The sequence below is a fragment of the Dermochelys coriacea genome, chromosome 2, assembly GCF_009764565.3.
Source record: "Dermochelys coriacea isolate rDerCor1 chromosome 2, rDerCor1.pri.v4, whole genome shotgun sequence".
NCBI classification, from domain to species: Eukaryota; Metazoa; Chordata; order Testudines; family Dermochelyidae; genus Dermochelys; species Dermochelys coriacea.
This window is the reverse complement of record NC_050069.1, coordinates 192,715,368-192,737,171: the sequence shown is the minus strand read 5'-3', so window position 1 is coordinate 192,737,171 and position 21,804 is coordinate 192,715,368. Positions and strand designations below refer to the sequence as shown.

General features: G+C 50.1%; 1 protein-coding gene across 2 annotated transcripts in view; it reads left to right on the top strand.

Moving 5' to 3' along the window:
* Window positions 1–21,804, top strand: part of COL6A6 (collagen type VI alpha 6 chain) — a 110,443-nt gene that overhangs the window by 2,415 nt on the left and 86,224 nt on the right. For both annotated transcript variants that reach the window (XM_038389605.2, XM_038389604.2), the window contains exon 2: window positions 20,269–20,364. In XM_038389605.2, coding sequence (XP_038245533.1) covers window positions 20,298–20,364 — 67 coding nt within the window. In that variant the 5' untranslated portion in view covers window positions 20,269–20,297. The remainder of the gene's footprint in view (window positions 1–20,268; window positions 20,365–21,804) is intronic.

Below are 21,804 nucleotides of genomic sequence, written 5' to 3'. Positions count from 1 at the left end.
GACCGTCCACAGGACAATGGGAACTGCGGGCAGCCATGCCTGCGGATGGTCGATGTAAACAGATTGTCTCGTGGCCCACCAGCAGATTACCCTGAGGGGCCATATGCGGGCTGCAGGTTGCCCACCACTGCACTAGAAATAGATGTATCTAAAGGAAGGTTTTTTTAACCTCATCTAGTAAATGGATATTTTACCCTGATGACTTTAAAGGCAGGGATTACTAGATTCCTCAAAACTGCAATAAGACTTGATACTAAAAAGTGACAAGTGTGTTTCACTTTCCAGACTACCGTACCCCTTTCAGGAGTCTGATTTGTTTTGCGTACTCCACATTTCACCTCACTTTAAAACTACTTGCTTACAAAATCGGACATAAAAATAAAAAGGTGCCTCAGCACACTATTACTGAAATTTTAGTTTGTATTGACTTTGCTAGTGTTTACGTAACCTGTTGTAAAACTAGGCAAATATCTAGATGAGTTGATGTACCTCCTGGAAGACCTCTGTGTACCCCCAGGGGTTGATAACCACTGTGTTTGGTGATCCCAAAATTGCCGTGTTTACAAAGAGCTAGACTTTGTCCAGTGCATAACCACTCAGGAGAACATGATCTCCCTTATGCCTCTGTCTGGATCTGGACATGGAAGGGGAAAGTGATAATGTGCCTGGATTGTTCTGCCAGAGTAAGATGTGTGCAGAGAGCAGAAAGAAAAACAGGCATGTTGGTATGCCAGGCCAGGAGTATAATTTACCGGTGATTGTAGCAGAGTAGTAAAAAGCAGAATCCTCAATACTATTGTTCAAGCATTTTGAAATAGTACTGAATGTTTGCTATAACATTACATTGCCATCAGTTTAGTATAAAAAGTAATATTAGAAATTAATGATCAGCCCCCTTTCCTCCACTGCATTATCCCCCCCTTCCCACTACCTGCCAGAAGCTCCTCCTTGGGTGTATTGCAAAGAATAGGCTCTGCAGGGATTCACGGAGAGGGAGGTCCCATTCAGAAGAAGGAGGGGCCCATATTAGTGGAGGTGTTTCATACTTTTAAAGATAATGCAAGAGTTTCCCAGAAGGCCAATTTCCTTCCATCACCTTCCTTGTCTCCTCCATCCAGAGGCTTTTACTGCTCCAACTCCCCTTCCTGGAAACTTTTTCTAACCCTGCCCTTCCATTGTCTTCCTGTTGAAAAAGCCTGTCATTAGATCTGCCCCCAAAACCTAGGTCACCAAAGGCAGGCTCCAGGCAAGGTGTACTATGTGAGACTGCATTGTTTGCAGTTCTGCTCTCCTCCTGTGCAACTGCCTTCCCAGTAGGTATCTATGATTATAGTAACAGTTGCTTGAAACAGCATTTACTTCCACTTCCTGCTTCAACCCCTGTGGTGAAGGGTTTGTGGGTTAGTTGGCATGTTTGTTTTCTTTCTTATAGAGATGGGCATGCCTGGCCAATGGCAGCCTGGTTCCTGCAGAAGGAACGTTGCCACGGGGTAGAGGGCTGCCAGAGAAGCAGCACCAAGAAGCCACCCCTTTGTGGGATGGGAAGCTTACTCTCCCCTGTAGTTCAGGAAACTCTATGGGGCTGAAAGGCAGCACCCTTCCCTTCTTGATGGCTCTACCGATCCCTCCAAGTGAGGGGACAATTCAAAGGTAATCCCCTGAGTTAAAATTTATTGGCCCCCCTCTCTCCTGTCACATGAGCATTTCTGGGAAGTGTACACTTCAGCTTTTTGAGTATAGATTTTCTGATGTGACAGATTGTCAAGGTTCCTTCCCCACTCTGAACTCTAGATTACAGATGTGGGGACTCACATGAAAGACCCCCTAAGCTTATTTCTACCAGTTTAGGTTAAAACTTCCCCAAGGCAAAAAGTCTTTGCCCTTGGATTAGGAAAATGCTGCCACCACCAAGTGATTTAGACAAAACAGAAAGGACCACTTGGAGTTCCTATTTCCCCAAAATATCCTCCCAAGCCCTTATATCCCCTTTCCTGGGGAGGATTGAGAACAAACAAGATGAGCACAAACCCCTTGGATTTTTAAGACCCAAAAAACCCAATCAGATTCTTAAAAATCAGAACTTTATTAGAAGAACAAAAAAAAAAAAATAAGAGAACAACTCTGTAAGATCAGAATGGAAGATAATCTTACAGGCAGTCATTAAAAACATAGAGAATCCCTCTAGGCAAAACCTTAAGTTACAAAAAGACACAAAAAACAGGAATACACATTTCCTCCAGCACAGCAAATTTACAAGCCAAAACAAAGAAAACCTAATGCATTTTCTAGCTAGATTACTTACTAACTTTACAGGAGTTGAAGGGCTTGCATCCTTGATCTGTTCCCAGCAAAGGTATCACACAGACAGACAGAAAAACCTTCCCCCACCCCACTCCATATTTGAAAATATCTTGTCCCTTCATTGGTCATTTTGGGTCAGGTGCCAGTGAGGTTACCTTAGCTTCTTAACCCTTTCCAGGTGAAAGGATTTTGCCTCTTGCCAGGAGGGATTTTATAGCACTCTGTACAGAAAGGTGGTTACCCTTCCCTTTATATTTATGACACAGATACAAGTACAGCCCTTGTCCTTACGGCATTATCATTCTGTCGGTTGACTCTCCCTTTTACTTGTGAATTTTGCTTAATTTCTCCTGCTTCTCCTTGTGGAAACCATCAACAACCAGCAGAGTTATGTTGTGGGGAGCAGAGCTTAGGACTCTCTAACTGAGATGGCTACAGCACATTGGCTACTCCCGTTATGGGGTAGAATATCTCTTTTGCCTGAGGTGACCTTAGATTAAAATATTTTCAACAGCAGAATCCATATTTGTGCCATGTGGAATGTGCCCTTCTTAAGCAGGTCACACACTTTTTTTTAGGAGCTCCATTAACTGTTTTATGAAGCCTCTGCAGTACTATTTTTATACTGCAACAATGTTAAATTATAACTGTTCCAGAACCACAAAGCAGAAGTGATGGGAATGTATCCACCAATGATACTATATTTCTGAATTCGGTACTATATATATATATATATATATATATATATATATATATAAATAAAAATAATGTTTAACAGCGCAAGAACTTGGGGGAAACATTTCATAGATTGTTTTTCTTGGAGTTTTCCTGTAAAAAATGTGAAACAGGCTTTGGCTAGTCACTTCTATTTTGAAGGAAATCTGAGTAATGTTTGGCAACAAAATTTTAATGAAACAAGCCTTCACATCTGTCATAGCATCACACTTTGAAATTCATGATCAGTTTACTGATGGTTACTCATCAGTACTCATAGTACTGATGATACTCATAGTTTCAAAATATGGGAACAACAGATCCATGATCCAGATTTATTTTATATATATAAATAAAATAAAAAATATCTGGATCATGGACCTCTTTTCCCCACATTTTGAAACTATGCATAACATCTTGCTGTAGAGTAAATTGATCAAAATATTTAAATAAATTCTATTCTTAGTATTCTATTATTGTTTAACAGTATGATTAATTGCATGATTAATCACGATTAATTTTTTTAATCATAGTCAGCAGCAAGTTCAGGTAAATAGAATGTAATTAGGGCTGTCAAGCGATTAAAAAAATGTATTGTGATAAATCATGCAATTTATCATACTGTTAAACAATAATAGAATACCATTTATTTAAATATTCTTGGATGTTTTCTACATTTTCAAATATATTGATTTCAATTACAACACAATACAAAGTGTACAGTGCTCACTTTATATTTTTTATTACAAGTATTTGTACTGTAACCTCTCCCCAAAAAATAGTACTTTTCAATTCACCTAATACAAGTACTGTAGTGCAATCTGTTTATCATGAAAGTTGAACTTACAAACGTTGACTTATGTAAAAAACCCTGCATGCAAAAATAAAACAATCTACTCAGTACTACTTCTTGTTCAGCCAATCGCTTAGACAAACAAGTTTGTTTACATTTGCAGGAGATAATGCTCCCTGATTCTTGTTTACAATGTCACCTGAAATTTCGAACAGGTGTTCTCATTGGTATTGTTTCAGAGTAGCAGCCGTGTTAGTCTGTATTCGCAAAAAGAAAAGGAGTACTTGTGGCACCTTAGAGATTAACAAATTTATTTGAGCATAAGCTTTCCGATGAAGTGAGCTGTAGCTCACAAAAGCTTATGATCTAATAAATTTGTTAGTCTCTAAGGTGCCACAAGTACTCCTTTTCTCATTGGTATTGTTATAGCTGGCATCGCAAGATATTTACGTGCCAGATGCGTTAAAGATTCATATGTCCCTTCATGTTTCAACCATCATTCCAGGGGATGTGCATCCATGCGGATGATGGGTTCTGCTCTATAATGATCTAAAGCAGTGTGGGCCGATGCATGTTCATTTTCCTTGTCTGAGTCAGATGCCACCAGCAGAAGGTTGATTTTCTTTTTTGCTGGTTCGGGTTCTGTAGTTTCTGCATCAGAGTGTTGCTCTTTTAAGATTTCTGAAAGCATGCTCCATACCTTGTTCCTCTCAGATTTTGGAAGGTACTTCAGATTCTTAAACCTTGGGTCGAGTGCTGTAGCTGTCTTTAGAAATCTCACATTGGTACTTTCTTTGTGTTTTGTCAAACCTGCAGCGAAAATGTTCTTAAAATGAACAACATGTACTGTGTCATCATCTGCGACTGCTATAACATGAAGTATATGGCAGAATGGAGGCAAAAAAAAGCAGGGGACGTACAATTCTCCTCCAAGGAGTTCAATCACAAATTTTAATTAACACATTGTTTTTTAAATGAGCGTCATCAGCATGGAAGCATGTCCTCTGGAATGGTGGCCAAAGCATGAAGGAGCATATGTATGTTTGGCCTCTCTGGCACATAAACTCCTTGCAGTGCTGGCTACAAAAGTGCCATGCAAATGCCTGTTCTGACTTTCTGGTGACACTGTAAATAAGAAGAGGGCAGCATTATCTCCTGTAAATGTAAACAAACTTGTTTGTCTGAGCGATTGGCTGAACAAGAAGTAGGACTGAGTGAAGTTTTACATTGTTTTGTTTTTGAGTGCAGTTATGTTACCAAAAAACCCCTACATTTGTAAGTTATACTTTCATGACAAAGAGATTGCACTACAGTTTGTATGAGGTGAATTGAAAAATAATATTTATCATTTTTACAGTGCAAATATTTATAATAAAAAGTAATATACATTTTGATTTCAATTACAACACAGAATACAATATATATGAAAATGTAGAAAAACATCCAAAATATTTAATACATTTCAATTGGTATTCTATTGCTTAACAGTGTGATTAAAACTGTGATTAATCTTTTTAATCACAATTAATTTTTTTGAGTTAATTGCGTGAGTTAACTGTGATTAATCGACAGCCCTACATTTAATAGAATGAAACTGACCCTGAATTTGTAAAATGTCTCACAAATTGCAAGATTGAAAAAAGTTATATCTAGCTTGCCTCCTATCCTAAAACCTTTTCTTCTTATAAATGCAATTGGACAGTATTTACATGTGCTGTTAAAGCTGATATTGCCTGTCAAGCAATAGATTCTGTCTGCTTTCCAAAAGATTAGTATTCATTTGCTAAATTTTTTTACAGCCAAACATAGTTTTCAAGCCACTAACAGTATGTAATTGGCCTACATTTTTTTCAGGTGTTACTTGCCACTGTTCTGATTAAAGAAAGATAACATCAGAGAACAAAGCATGGAACCTAAACTATGCTGGATAGTGTAATTTTGATTGACCTTCATAGAAATTGGCTTTGTCACACAGATTCCAAAGATTCCAAGCCTGAATTCATCTCTGCTATATTGATGCAGAGCACTGCAATGGGACTAAGAAGGGAGGCAATGCGATTCCTCTTCCCTGGGGCTTCAAAGAGTGGGTTAGTCCCCCAATACAGTTTAGGGAAGCCCTTAGCATTGGCTTAACTTGAACCCAGCTGACCATGGTCCGTATGGGTCTTCTGGCAGCTAGGAAATAGCTGTCAATAAGACTGCCTCTACCACACCTCCACCCACCCCCAAAATGCCCTGGTACACTCCCTATGCTGGGGAACTTACATAACAGGGATGGGGGCATGCAGAGCTTGCCGAACCAACTCTAGGACTGGCAGAGAGGCTCCTTGAACACATTGCGACAAAGCTCTGTCCTTGCCTCCATGGGTCCCGTGTTTCCTGGCAGATTTCACTAGCCTCAGAGGCTCACTGTGACCCTCCACGTAACCCTTCTCTCTCTAGAGACAAGGGTCACAGTCTACTGAGCCATTTTCATCATAAGCCAGCAAGGGAGGTGAGGAGAAGTTATCCTTCCTTGCAGTCTCTGTTGTCTCCCAGTCTCAGTGATTAACAGGGGGCAAAGGTGTGGAGGGGGGCGGAGCCCAGGCCCACTCTCTACTCTAGGCTCCAGCCCAGGGCCCTAATAGTATCAGCTATGGTAGCTGACCTTTTAGAAACATGACATGTACAATTCCCTGGGCTACTTCCCCCACAGCAGCCCTCACTTCCTCAAGCTCCACTTCACCCTTACCTCAGGGCCTCCTTCCTTGTACCTGATATGGTGTGTACTACTCAGCCTCTCCAACAGCGCAACTTCCTCCCACAGCTCCTGACATGCACTCCCACCTGACTAACTGGGAGGCTTTTAACTAGTTTCAGCCAGCCCCTGATTGGCTTCAGGTGTCCCAATCAACCTAGCCTTCTCCCTACTTTCTGGAAAGTTCTTAATTGGCCCCAGGTGTCTTAATTGACCTGGAGCAGCTGCCATTTCACTTATCCTGGTACCAGGTATTTGTTTAGCCTGGAGCTAATATATCTATCTCCCACTACTCTTCCATAGCCATCTGACCTTGCTCCGTCACAACAGGATATTCTTTAATGGTCGTTACAGATGTTTTGCTTAGAGGTGTGGCCACAGGAGCAACTGTTCATTCTGTAATTGCCTCAGCCTGTTGGCCATTTGGCAGGGCTCCTTCTGCTTGTACTGCCCTGCTCCCCATCTTGAGGCTGCCTGCTGGGTCCCATTCTCCACTGGGCGGGAAGGATGAGGATTTGTATTAGGGCTGTTAAGTGTGTGGCAGTTGCAGGTATAGATCAGAGTGGAGTTTTTTGAGTGTGCATACACCCATAATGCAATTTCCCTTTACAGATCAGTTTATTATATGGACTCAGTTCTGATTTTAAAAATGCAAGGTCACACATCACTGACAGTAGGGTCAGCATTATACAGCTCGTCCTGCTCCCTCCACTATCCTCCACTGGAGTGGAGGACCTTGCAGGGTGCAGACTGACGTTCGAGTCCAGTGTTTGTGGAAAGGAGGTGGGGGATGAAGATAGTCCATGCAAGGAATCTGCACCAACTGCACGCCCCAGCACCCCAGGAGCTCCCTGCATCACAAGGCAGAGAGCATCTTTGCTAGGGATGGTGGTACCAAAATAAAGCAGATTCACTGGGTAATATTCCCTATGAGAGTGGCTGCAACTGGTGTACAGGTGATGTAGCTTTTAGTTTGCGGTAGTTGCTGCAAAGTGGTTCATAACCATTCTCCCATCTGCTTCCTCTAGAGGGTAGTCCATTTACTCCTAACTGTGCAGGGGGTCCAGGATTTGGACTTATGTGCAGATTGTCATAGTAAGTGTAGTGACAGCCCTTTCAAAGCAGACATTTATTAATAAAGGAATAAGCTACAAACAAAACAAGTTGGCTTCCATCTGTTGTGGAACCAGAGACTGCACCCTTGCTGGGACTTCTAGTATAACACAGAGACATCTAGTGGCCAAATAACATACTGTGGCAGAGCTCCAACCTTGTCCCCGTGAGTCCCGTACTTCCAGGCAGTTTATGCTAGCTTCAGAGGCTCACTACAACCCTCCACATAGCCCTTGTCTCTCTAGGGCTAGGGATACAGTCTACTGAGCCCTTTACATCATAAGCCAGAAAGGAGGTTGGTGAGAGAATTCCCACAATCTCTCTTGCTCCTACAGCTTTTTACCAAAACAGTTTAGCCTCCTGTCCTGATAGGGGCCTGTTTTCCCCTCCCAGGAGGTGTTTATGTAGTGGTAGGTGAGGAGAAACCCAGGCCTGCCCTCTACTCTGGGTTCTAGCCCAGGGACCCTAATGGTAGTAGCTGTTAGCAGCCAATCTTTCACTGCTAGAGTTGCTACATTTCCCTGGGCCACTTCCCCACAGCTCTCCTGCTTCTCCCTTACCATTGACTTGAGGGCATCTTCATTAACCAGCCCTTCAGCCACACTTGCTCTCCCCTAGCTCTCCTCTGCCAGACTGGAGTGAGCCCTTTTATAGTATCAGAGGGGCCTTAATTAGTGTCAGGTGGTCACATTAGCTTAATGGCCTCACCTGACCCTTTGCAGGTTAATTAGAGTCAGGTGTACTCATTAGTCTGGAGCAGCCCTTGCTTTGGTCAGTCAGGGAACAGAAACCTGTTCATCTAGTGGCTAGTAGACCCGCCTTTGGTTCCTCTGCTGAACCCAACTGGCCTGGAGGGAGGAGAGAGACTGCTGCTGCTCGGCCTTAGGCTCTTACTGCTGCTCCCCTGGCTGTGCCAGACACCATCCACCCCCCTTCTCTGCTACCTGGTTGCTGGCTAACTGCTGGACCTCCCCCCCACACACCCTTGGGTGCTGCTACTGCTCCAACTACCACCCCTTGGGTGGGGGGGGGCTGCTGGCTCACTCCCCAGAGGGGGGCGTGAGGGACCCCAGCCCTGGCCGTTACTGCTGTGGACACCACCACCACCACCTGTGAGGGGTCCTTTCCGCCTGCCTGGCCACTGGACTGCCACCTGGAACTGCTGGAGCCTCGGGGTGGAGAAGAAGAGGGACCATCTCCTGCTGGGGGAGTGCTCAGGGACTCTGCAGACCACTGTGGAGGGGGCCTTCAGACTGAGTAACTTTTGAACTGTGCTCTTGTGGTGGGGGTTTTGACTGTGTTTGTGGGGACACAGGAGGTGTGGCATGGAGCCTGCCCCCCCAGTCCATCTGTGTGTCCCCCTAACCCCCACCACCATCGTTGCTGCCCCCTCCACCACCCCAAGTGGACACTAACCATCTCCCTCGAGCTCCTGCCTCTGGGACTCCGCCGCTTGTTTGGCCTGCCATACCCTTTCACCATCTTTTGGGCCTGAAGCAGCAGCCAGCCCACACTGATGCTTTGCAAATGCACGTGGGCCCACGTCCCCCCCCCCCCGAGTGGCCCCCTTCAGCAAGCCCCCAGCTTTGTCCCTTGCTACCTGCCCCACTTGCCCCTTGCAGCCTTTTTGCCCTCCCCTTTACCCCAGCACCTCGCTAGCTTCAGTTTATTTGCCTGCCCCGCCCTTTTCCCTCTGCAGCTTTTATTTTATTTTATTGCCCCGCCCCACCCTCTGAAGCTAGCTCCTTGGTTCCCTGTCCTATCTCCAGCCTGGTTCTCCCCCCTCCCCACATGGTACCCCTGCCCTGATTGGCCCCTTACTCAGTGAACCCATGCCCCCTCCCATGTGCTTGTGCCCTGTTTGAGTTTGCCCCATCTCACTGCACCCCCCTAACGTTGTGACCCCCCCTCCCTTAGTGCAGCTAGAGGAGCAGAATTCCCATTCTGAGTCAGTGACTGTCCCCCCACAAGACCTTGATAGCCACCCTGTCCAGCCCACCCCTTTTGGCGCCCTCCTCCCCTGCCTGCAGCCTAGTGGGGAGGAGTGGTTGACCTGCCTCCCCTTTCCCCTCCTCTCTCTGGTGTTTTCCCCTCCCTCCCTGCTCATTATGATAGGGGATATGGCGGGTGAGGCCCCTCCAGCAGCCCCAGATGCCCTTCCCCTGCCTGCCCTTCCATCACCCCCCCAAAGCCTCTACCTCAACCATAGCTGCCAAACCACCTGCCACTGCCCCCCCTGGGGCACCAGCACTGGCAGGCACCAGGGTGACCTCCACTGCTGCCACGTCCCTTACCCCCCTCAGCTTCTGGGGGAGCCCCCCCAACCGGCGGGAAGGGTCAGAGTAAGAAGAAGGGCAAGGGCCACACTAAAAAGACCAGGCCCTCCATGGCAGGAACTGTCCCCACTGCCAGGGCCCCGCCACCAGCCACGGCGTCCTTATCCGCTGCTCCCTCTACCAGCTCTGCGGGTGTCCCTCCCCGGCCCCCAGGGAGTATGCCCAGGTGGCGGCAGCCCCCCCGCCTGCCACTACATTGTCTCTCCCGCCCACCGCCTCCGCTACCATCTATAACAGCCGGGGCCCCTTTCCCACCATGACCAGGAAGCACGGTGTCCGTTGCCTCCTGGTGCCCGCCTTGCCCCATGTGGAGACCTATGTGCGGGCATTGACGAGGGTGGTGGGGCCATTGTGCCGGCCTCCAAACTGTACAGAAAGGTTGTCTTCTTCTTAGCATCGGAGGCCGCCGCCCAGGAGGCGGTGAAGAAGGGCCTGGCCGTGGGTGGGGTGTTTGACTCCCTGGAGCCGCTAGAGGAACTGGGCATCCACCTGGCCCTGACCTCCATCCCTCCCTTCCTTCCCAATGCTGCCCTGTTACCCGCCTTTTTGACCCTGGGGAAGCCCATTTCTGTCGTGAGCCCTCTCTCACTGGGCTGTAAAGAACCCGCCCTCCATCATGTCCTCTCGTTCCGCTGGCAATTGCAGCTTCAACTGCTGTCGGCGGCGCGTGATGGAGAGGTGCTTGCGGGATCATTTTTGATCCCCTACCAGGGGGCCCGTTACCGGGTGCATTATTCCACAGGGGAGGCCCGGTGCTACCTCTGCTGGGTGATGGGGCATGTCCGGAGGAACTGCCCCCGGCCCAGCAAGGGGGGGCATCCGGAACCCCCAAGCCCTAGCAGGGCACTGGCCCCGTCATCGCCGGCGCCCCGGCTGCCCGGAGCCACCCCTCCTCCTACTCAGTCCACCAGTGCTCCCACTCAGGCCCAAGGGGTGTTTCCACCAGCGTGCCCAGACGAGCGGTAGAGCCCCGCCCTTGCTGCCTGCAATCCAGTGGGGCCCCTAGAGGAGGGTGCAGCAGGGATACCGTCAAGCATGGGAGAGGGAATCTTCCCTCCCTCATGCCACCCCACCACTGCCTCCCACAGTCTCTGAGCCATCACCCCTGCCCCCTGACCCAACCCCTGTTAGCCGGCCCCCGGATGATGCCATGGAAGACTGGGCCCTAGTCCGGGGAAGCGGGGCAAGCGGAAGGCTCGAGCTCTGCTTCTTTCCGCTGATGCAGAAGCCCCCCGGAAGACCAGAAAGGGGGACACCGATGCCAAGCCTTCTGCCTTGCCCGCGCGTGCATTCCATCCACCGGTACCAGCTGGGGAAGCTGTGGCAGCACAGGAGGGCAGTGCCACCCCTCCATTGGAGTCCCTTCCTTCCAAGGCCCCCGATGAAGCCCCTCCTGCCCCATTACCATCTGGAGCCCTTATGAGCCCCGACGCAAGCGTCGCTTCGGACACTGGTGGGGAGAACTCCGGGGTGGTGGAAGGAGAGCTCCCTTCTATCTATGGGGAGATTAAGGCCCTGGGTCTGACCCCGGTCACCCAGAGGGAGGACGACCCTCTGCCAGCGGGCCTCGATCTGAGCGACCTCACCCCGGCTCCCCTTTCTCCATGTTCCTTTCCCCTAACCGCTGCTTCTGCTCCCGCCTCCGAGGGTTCCCTGGGCTCCTCCATCTGCCCGGCTGCGGGTGGCACCCTGCTGATGGCCACCAAACCTACTGAGGTGACGGCCAGTGCCATGCGACTGGGACCCGAGCCCCATAGGATGTACCTTGTGGGCATGGGACAACCAACCTCCTTCCCGGGCGGGGACCCCACTGACGATGCCATGGCTACTATGCCGGCCATGGAGCCAGAGGCCAGCATCACAGAGGGCCCCCTTCCCACCCCCCAGATTCCTGAGCTTGACCGAGAGGGGCCATTTTCCAGCAGCCTGGCTACCGGGGCCCAGGATCCTGCCTTTGCCCCTCTCCCTGACTCTGTTCCCGACCCCTGCCCTGCTCCTACTCTGGATCCCTGCCCTGCCACTGATGCCAACCCCGTCCCTGTCCCCTCCACCTCCCGTGATACCATTGCCGCCCCTGGGGCCGTCATCTCCTCACTCCCACAGGATAGCCTGGAGTGGCGACCCTGTTCTCCCTCAACCTACGGCCCGAGATTCTGAGGGTTGCCGAGGCTGTGCCGGGCCGCCTGCTGCACCTCCGGGTCTGTATGGAGGGTCTCGTGGTCAACCTTGTTAATGTCTAGGCCCCGACATCGGGCCTGGAGCGATTGCGTTTCTTTCAGCAGGCGTCCGCCTTCCTCGGCATCTTGGATCCTCGTGAGTGCCTGGTCCTGGGCGGGGACTTTAATACCACCCTCGAGAAGCGGGACCGCTCGGGGACTGAGCAGTGCCCAGCTGCCGTGGACATCCGCCAGGAGATAGTCGAACATCACTTTTTGGTGGACGTCTGGCGCGACCACCACCTGGATGAAGTTTCGACGTTCACCTTTGTTCGGGTGGAGGCCCATCGGTCGTGCCATTCCCAGTTGGACCGAATCTACTTATCGCGTTTCCACCTTTTGCGGGCCCATTACTCCAGCATCTGGCCGGCCCCGTTCTCCGATCATCATTTAACCACTGTGTCAGCCTCTCTCTGCGCGGAGAGGCCGGGGCCGGCCTATTGGCATTTTAACAACAGCTTGTTGGAGGATGTGGGCTTTGTGGCGTCCTTCCAGGAGTTCTGGCCGGCCTGGCGAGGACAGCAGCATGCCTTTCCCTCGGTGCGGCGGTGGTGGGACCTGGGGCAGGTGCGCACCTGGCTCTTCTGCTGTGACTACACCCAAGGCATCAGCCAATGGAGGGATGCGGCGATAGAGCAGTTGGAATGGGAGGTCTTAGAGCTGGAGAGGCGTCTAGCTGCCAGCCCCGAGGATCCATCCCTCTGCGGGGCATGGCAGGAGAAGCGAGAGAAGCTCCGGGCCCTCGAGGACCATCGGGCCCGGGGTGCCTTTGTTCGATCCCGCATCCGTCTCGTTCGGGAGATGGATCGTGGCTCCCGCTACTTCTATGTCCTGGAGAAAAAGAGGGAGGCCAAGAAGCACGTCATCTGCCTCCTAGCACAGGACGGCACCCCCCTCCGGATCCGGTGGTGATGTGCGGGAGGGTCAGGGCCTTCTACGCAGGCCTTTTCTCCCCAGATCTGACCAATCCTAATGCTCACAGAGTGCTCTGGGACGAACTCCCAACGGTCAGCGCGGGCGACCGAGACTGGCTAGAGCTGCCTCTCACTCTGGACGAGTTCTTGGAAGCCCTCTGTCGCATGCCAACCAATAAATCTCTGGGCATGGATGGGCTGACCGTGGAGTTCTACCACGTGTTCTGGGACGTCCTCGGCCCAGACCTAGTCACCATCGGGACCGAGTCTTTGCAGAGCGGGGTCCTCCCTCTTTCGTGCAGGCGAGCCATGCTCGCCTTATTGCCGAAGAAGGGGGACCTCCACGATTTATGAAACTGGCGTCCTGTCTCATTCCTCAGCATGGACTTCAAGGTCATAGCGAAAGCCATCTTGCTGCAGCTAGGGTCCGTGCTGGCGGATGTGATCCACCTAGACCAGACCTACACCGTCCCGGGCCGCACCATCTTCGACAACCTGTATCTGGTCTGGGACCTCTTGGAACTTGGGTGTAGGGACGGTCTGTTGTTTGCCTTCCTGTCCCTGGATGAGGAGAAGGTGTTCAACAGGGTGGATCACGGATATCTCCTGAGCACTCTGTGAGCGTTTGGCTTCGGACCCCAGTTTGTGGGTTTTCTCTGGGTGCTGTACGCCTCCTCAGAGTGTCTGGTCGGACACAACCGGTCAGCTTCAGGCAAGGAGTACAGCAGGGGTGCCCCCTCTCGGGCCAGCTGTACGCTCTGGCGATTGAGCCCTTCCTCTGTCTCCTCCGAAGGAGGTTGACAGGGTTGGTGCTGCGGGAGCCGGAGCTGTGGCTGGTCCTGTTGGTGTACGCCGATGATGTGCTCCTCATGGTCCAGGACCCAGGGACTTGCCATGGGTGGAGGCTTGCCAGGCCATCTACTCAGCAGCCTCCTCTGCCCAGGTCAACTGGGTCAAGAACTCTGGCTTGGTGATAGGGAACTGGTGGCAGGCGAGCTCCCTCCCACCCACGCTTCAGGCCATCCGGTGGAGCATGGGTCCACTGCTCTATCTCGGCGTTTACCTTTCTGCCACGCATCCATCTCCGCCGGAGAACTGGCACGGTTTAGAGGACAGGGTGAGAGAGCGGCTCCGGAGATGGACAGGACTACTCCAGTGTCTCTCCCTTCGGGGGAGAGCACTGGTGCTTAATCAACTAGTCCAGTCCATGCTCTGGTACCGGCTCAACACCCTGATCCCAGCCCCGGGTTTCCTGGCCAACCTCCGGACATCGATTCTGGAGTTTTTCTGGTCAGGACTGCACTGGGTCTCTGCAGGGATTCTCCATCTACCCCTGGAGGAGGGAGGGCAGGGCCTGAAGTGTCTCTATGCTCAGGTCCATGTCTTCCAGGCCCTGCAGAGGCTCCTTTATGGTGCAGGTAGTCCGGCGTGGAGCGTACTGGCGCACACCTTCCTGCGCCGCTTCCGAGGGCTCCAATATGACCGGCAGCTCCTTTATCTCGATCCAAGAGGTCTTCCGTGAGACCTCTCTGGGCTGCCGGTCTTCGAGCAGGACCTCCTCTGGACCTGGAAACTGTTCACAGCGACCTGGTCTGTGGCAGCCTCCATGAGGGAAGATCTCCTCGCGGAGCCCCTGCTACACAACCTCCAGCTCTGTGTGCAGGTGGTGGAGCCCCCTCAGTGTGCCAGAGGTTGGTCCTGGCAGAAGTCACCAGAGTCGGAGACCTCCTGGACTATGACCGGGGAGACTGGATGGATCCTCTGACGCTCGCTCAGCGCATGGGGCTCTCCAGACCTCGTAGTCCCCAGTGCATACTTCAGGAGGTGAGGGCCACTTTGCCGCCTGCTGCTCGCATTTACCTAAGAGAGGGCACACCCTCCCCCCCCCCATCCCAGGCCCTCCGGACCTTTTCATCGGGCCCCTGCCCCGTGGACCCAACCGACCCTCTCTTCCCCACCCCGTCCCTTAACCGTGAGCTGGCTGCACAATTTGCAGCCGGTCCATTTCCAGACCGCGCCAAGAAAACATCTATATACACTCATACTCCACACCCTTCACGTCCTCACCCTCGTGTCCCACCCCGACACAAAGTGGCGGGACCTCCTGCCACCTCTAGAGGGTAAGGAGCCCCGTTGGGCCAGCCTATATTCCACCCTGGTCCCGAGGCCCGCCGGGGATATCAGTTGGTGGCTCCTTCACGGGGCCATGAGCATGGGTGTGTACTTGATGTGGCTCACCCCATCCCAGACACCTGCCCCTTTTGTGGCATGAGGGAAACCCAGGCGCACATATACCTGGAGTGCGCCAGGCTGCAGCCCCTATTCCGGTTCCTCACAAATATTTTTGTTAAGTTATTTTGGTTGCACTTTTCCCCTCACCTCCTTATCTATGCACTCTCTATCTGTGGCCCCACTAAGTCACAGGACCTCCTGGTCAACCTCCTCCTGGCCCTGGCTAAAGTGGCCATCTATAAAACCAGGGTGAGGAGGTTGGCCGATGGAGTCTCCTGTGACTGTGAGGCCTATTTCCGATCCTCCTCCGTTCATGTCTCCGGGCAGAGTTCCTCTGGGCAGTATCCACTGACTCCCTTGACGCATTTGAGGAGCAATGGGTGCTATCCGGGGTTCTCCGCCCGGTGTCCCATCTGGTTCCCTTCGTTTGACCCTTTAACCGCACTCCTGTACCTGGTATTTCTTTAGTTGTCCCCTGTAATTATTTGGTTTCCAGACCCTGTGGACCCCCTCTTAGGCTTGGGGGGGGATCCTTTAGCAGTGGGCGGGCAAAGCCCGCCCTCTTCCTGGATCCCAATAAGGCTACTCTGCTGTACCCAACTGGCCTGGGTCTATCACATAACCTACAAGTAAATATCATGACACAGAAGTTAGTACTTCCATAGACAAGTAACTTAGCAACAAATTGTTACAGACTCACAGGACTCATGCTCTCTCTCTTCTCTGAACGGTCCCTGGGAGGAACCCCCTTCAGTGTGACAGTCCTTCTCAGGAGTCCACTCTCTCTTGGGGGTTAAGCTGTGGGCTCCACCGCCTCCTGGAACCGCACCTCTCTGAGCGATCAGCCCGGGGCCTCCACATCCAGAGGGAATAATGGAACCCTGATCTCTAGACTGCAGTGACTCAGCCAGTGTAAAACAGAAGGGTTTATTGAGCATCTGTAAAAAGCATGAGAGGCTCTTAGGGCTCTTGGGCCTAACGTTTCTCAGCAAAGTACATCTAGGTCTTGTGTCACAATGGAATGCAGAGAGCCATTTCATTGTACAGCTATCACTATAAATACCTATTCTCGTTTAGCTGTTTTTTGTTTGTTTAAATATTATGTTTTAATAGCTATACAGAAGGGACACATAAAAACACCCATAAAACATGAACTCTGAGGAGTTTCTTTATATTAAACCTGAAATGCAGATAAATACGTAGTTGGAAGGGACAGTGCTAGCATTTTAAGCTACCTTTCATCATTGCAGAGAGCCTTATGTGCAATAATAGTCATTATTATTTGTAGTGATCTTCAATTACATTATAAGGCAATATCTAAATCTTGGCAAGCCAACAGGTTCTCTCTAGGGCCAAAGGGCTCTTCGGGGTTTGCTCTCTAGTAAAAGCACAGCAATTACTGATTCCGTATGAGGAGAGATTAATAAGACTGGGACTTTTCAGCGTTGAAAAGAGACAGCTAAGGGGAGATATGACTGAGGTCCATAAAACCATGACTGGTGTAGAGAAAGTAGATAAGGAAGTGTTGTTTACTACTTCTCATAACACAAGAACTAGGGGTCACCAAATAAAATTAATAGGCAGCAGGTTTAAAACAAATAAAAGGAAGTATTTCTTCACACAATTCACACAAAGTCAACCTGTGGAACTCCTTGCCAGAGGATGTTGTGAAGGCCAAGACCATAACAGGGTTCAAAAAAGAACTAGATAAATTCATGGAGGATAGGTCCATCAATGGCTATTAGCCAGGATGGGCAGGAATGGTGTCCCTAGCCTTTGTTTGCCAGAAACTGGGAATGAGCGACAGGGGATGGATCACTTGATGATTACCTGTTCTGTTCATTCCCTCTGGGCACCTGGCACTGGCCACTGTCAGAAGACAGGGTGCTGGGCAGGATGGACTTTTGGTCTGACCCAGTAGGGCCGTTCTTATGTTTTATGTTGCATAGGCACCTGATTAAGCGCCTGATCGAAAGTATACCCCTTTAAATTGAAATGTATCAACACAGCCTAGCTCCAGTGTGTTTAAATGTAAATGAAAAAGATTCTAAATGAAATACATGTGAAGTCCGTTTATCCAAATGACTTGGGGGGATGTCTGATACCTTTGGGCATTGAGATTAAGGGAAATGATATTTTTAGCTGTAGTTTCACAATGAAATTTTATGCAGTCACTGACCATGATGACAGACTGCATTGGGAGTCAAAGTTCTGTACACAGCAGAAGTGGGAATGTTTTTAACTCACCCAAATAACTAAAAATCCTGATGATCTGAATCAGCGGTGTGTTCCTCCATGCTCACTGGGGTAATTAGGATTTTCAGTTCCCGAGGGTGTGGGGGAGAGAGACGGGGAGTAGTTGCAGGAGACAGGAGCCTACTTAATACTCCTTGAGTGTGGGGAGCTGGGAGGAAGATGGGGGCAGTAGAGGCCCAGGGAAGCCCCCCCCCCCCCAGAGCCTGTCTTGTCCCTGCCTCCTCTTGCCTGTGCCCAGCTCCTGCTCCCAGCTGGGGGCCTCTGTAAGGTTGGCCCCGTGACTCATCGCTGACTCTGACTCTGGGTCTACCCCGTGCTCCTGGGTGCTCCAAATCCTGTGATTCCCTGCTCAGCCCTGGCTTCAGTATGCCTGTGCTGAGCCATCTCTGAGTGCCCCAGTCTGCCATGCTAGGGTCTGGCACTTGCCGGCTCAGAGGATGCTCTGGAGCTGGGAAGGGAAAGGGGCCAGACCCATGAATGAGGGACTTCTGTTTGGCCCACCAGGCACCAGCTGTTCCTTCCTGCTCCTTACTGATGGCTCTGCTCTAAGGGCAGCTCCATGACCTGGCTCAAGCATGCCCTGGGCTTCCAGCAGCTCTGGCCCTTGCATTCCCCTGCCAGGTGGCCCCTTTCCCTCCCAGGCTGCAGAGTGTCCTCCAAACCAGCAGGTGCTGGGCCTGGGCAGGGCATTTGGGGGCAGGTCAGCATGGGGATGCTGCAGCTGGACTGGGCAGCAGCTGGAGCTGCTGGGAGCCCGCTGTCCAGGGCAAAGCTGGAGCCAGGTAGTCAGGGCATCCTTTCAGTAGAGCTCCCAGAAGGGAGCAGGATGGAACAGCTGAAGCCCAGTGGGCCAGATGGAAGGCCCTCATGGGCCAGACCTGGGCCCCAGGCAGGCCATCGATTTGAAGAACACTGCATTATTTCCTAATGACCCTCATCAAGGATTAGGGCCCCATTGTACTGTGCACTGTCCCTTCCCCAGACAGGTTGCAATCTAGCAGTTAGAAAGTACGGGACAGGAGAATAAACTGACAAATGGGAGGGGCAGTGAGAGAAGGAAAAACTAACAGTAGAGCCAGGGCCAATAGGAGCTGTGGAGTTGACGCTCGAGGCAGAGGCAGCGAGTGGAGCTTCCCATATTGCCCCTAAGCAGAGCGGCCACGGGGACATGCTGGCCACTTCCACAAGCTGCGTGGAGCAGGGCAGGCAAGGAGCCTGCCTTAGTCCTGCAGCGCCACCGACCAGACTATTACGCCAACCAGAGATGCCAGGGTCCCCTTTTGACTGGGTGTTCTAGTCGAAAACCAGATGCCTGGCAACCCTAACCCAGGCACATTTGCATAACTCAGCGTGGTCTCAGTAACAGCTGGCTGCCAGCCTAATCAGTCCCAGGTGGCAATGGTTTGTAGGCTTGTATCTTTTAAAATTAGGTTTCAAGGAGGAATCTCAGTGAGAATAAGGTGATGGCTTGTGAATATTGTCAGAAGGTTCTTCCCCAGCATGTGGGGTGGCATGGGAAAAAGCAGGAAGGTGCTTCTGTGACAAGCAGATAAATGGATGATCAAGGGTGTCACTGGCAAAGCGAAGGTGAGGGTCAGGGCCATAATAAGAAACTAGATTTGAAAGGTAAAGTGCCGCTGCTTCAGTGGAGAAGGGGAAGCCAGTGGAGAGGTACAAAGGGGAAATAATGTCATTAAAATCACTTTGGAAACTTTTTAAATAGCTATGAAGCGGGAAGTTTGGAGGCATCAGTGCCACACAGGTGAGATTACAATAATTAATGTCTGATTTTATGGTATAGCAGGGCAGTCACCCCGCTCTGGTTCAGAAAGGGTTAAAAGCCAGCCCTTGGAGAGGGCTGGGTCTGGGAGCCAAACAGGAAAAGGCTGGGAGGCAGCCAATCAGGGCCAGCCTGGGCCCTATAAAAGGGCTGCAGCCTTGGAAAGAGATGGACCTGGATAGAGAAAAAGGTACTTTGGACAGTGCAGTGCTGGGGAAGGGCAAGAGGAAGAGCTGGAGGAGCTCCAGTCTGGCAAACCCCCAGGCAGAGGCCTTGCTGTCAGGCCCAGAGGAGGTATTAGGGGTGTGGGGAGGCAGCCAGGGAAGGAAGAGGCAGCAGGTCCAAACCCCTGGCTGATGATGAGTGGCCACTTCAGACTGCAGTTTGCCCCTGAGGGAAGGGGCTAGATGAAGACTGGCAGTGGGTCATTGAGGTGAGGTGGGCTGAGGGGATTGGGGTTCCCTGGGGAGGGGAAGACCCCACATGTGTGGGCACTGCTGAGGGAAAGTACCCAGGAGAAGGGACAGGAAAGGGACACAGTGCCTAAATTACAGTGGTGGAAATTGATAATGATAAGACAAAAAGCGACAGCAGGAGGTGCGCCAATGCTGAGATGAGCTAATTCCTGAGGTAACCAGCAGGAGGTGCCGCAGCGGTGAGTGCACGCCGTGTTACACATGGATAAAGAAGACAGTGTATCCTTTACCATTTTCCTGTTTCTTTATCTATATTGCTTTCGGTTCTTATAAAAGCATATTGGGATTGGACTACATCTTTCCCAACCCTATAAGTTTCCTTATACTAGTGCATTATGCAGTTATGTTCCAGGGTTCTTGAGATATTTGATATATGGGATTTTTATTTTATTTTTTCCAGAATTAAAGCTTGGAACGTTCATTCATAATATGAAGATGTTGCTGACTTTGTTCCTCTTCCTTATTGGGAGTCAAACTTCAGTAACTCAGACACCTGGTATTTCAGTATCCTTTGTATTCTGTTGTATTATGTGATTTTTTTTTTAATACAATATTTAGTCTCCAATTTTCCCAATTGTGAAGCCTGAGACTCTTGTGTCAGGATCTCTATACCTTATGAGACTTTGTATAATAGACTGAAACTGTGTTTGAATAGTGGAGATGGACATTAGATTTACATATTAGGTTGATCAGTTTTATCATAAACTTTGACAGACTTGTATAGATTAGGGCCAAATTCAGAGGTGAAAATGCAGATAGTATATAAATGAAGCCCACACATGTAATTAAGTTATTTTCAAGGGGGTACCTGGGATTTAATTACTCAGCATGTGCAAAAGGAGGATCCAGTCCTGCACCCTACTCACATGGAGTCTGTTGGGGTCACTAGGATTCTACATGTAACGTTCTTCAGAATTGGGTCCTTAGTGTAAATCGCAGCACAGCGAGACCTAAATTGTGGCATTGCATGTAGTGTAAGTTAGGGCAGAATTTGGCTGTGAAGGGGGCCAGATCAATGTGATTGATAGGGTAGGCATGTTGCACAATTTAGGAAAGTTGTCAATAGAAAAGTTGCTCAGGAGAAAAGTGAGGCCCAATGCTGCAAGGTGATCTTCTGAGAAAACTGAGGGCTTTCAACTCCTATTGACTTCAGTGGAGGCTAAGGTTGATTAGCAACTTGCTGAAGGCAATCAGCACTTTTGACAGGCACGTAACTAAGCACAGAGGAATCAAGGCCAAAAGAAAAAGTAACTTTTGCCACTTTGTGACATACAACACAATGAGATTCTGAAGAGGGTTGCACACTTAGTCCACAGTTGCCGTAGGATTCCATATGGGAGAGAATATACGTTCTCAGGAATGTGACAGATGTCATCTACTATGGTGTAAGTGTAAGTTAAAGTAGGAGGAAGGGTGCTTTATTTTAACCCTTCTGTTAGTCACTTAAGGCTGTCTGGATTACTGACATACCCTTGAAATCTACTGTGTTAAGGTAAACTATGACCGTGCCAGTGAAGAGTACAGGGATGACAGGAAGAGGTGAAATTTTCCCCATCCAAACTGGTGTGACCATGTAAAACTGCAGCTCCTCTTCTCTCACCCCAATACCTTGACTCCTCCATAAGAGGTGGAGTAGCTGTCTCAGCCCTTCTTAGCTACTAGCACTGGGAATTGGGGCCAAAGGATAAGGATCTGCCTAAATGTGGATTTTGGGTGCCACCTCCATCCCAGCCCTTTGCAGTAGAGTTGGTATGGAGATTCTTTTTGCAATGCACAATTCCTTGCAATTCCTGAGCCTAAGTGGTTCAGGGGACTTTACATGGGTCCTCCACACTAAGGGTGAACTACACTGTGCCATGTGCTGAACTGAATGTTAGCAAAAATAAACCAGAGTGCATTGTTTGTGACTATGGGGTGGTGACTACAGGCAGATGTG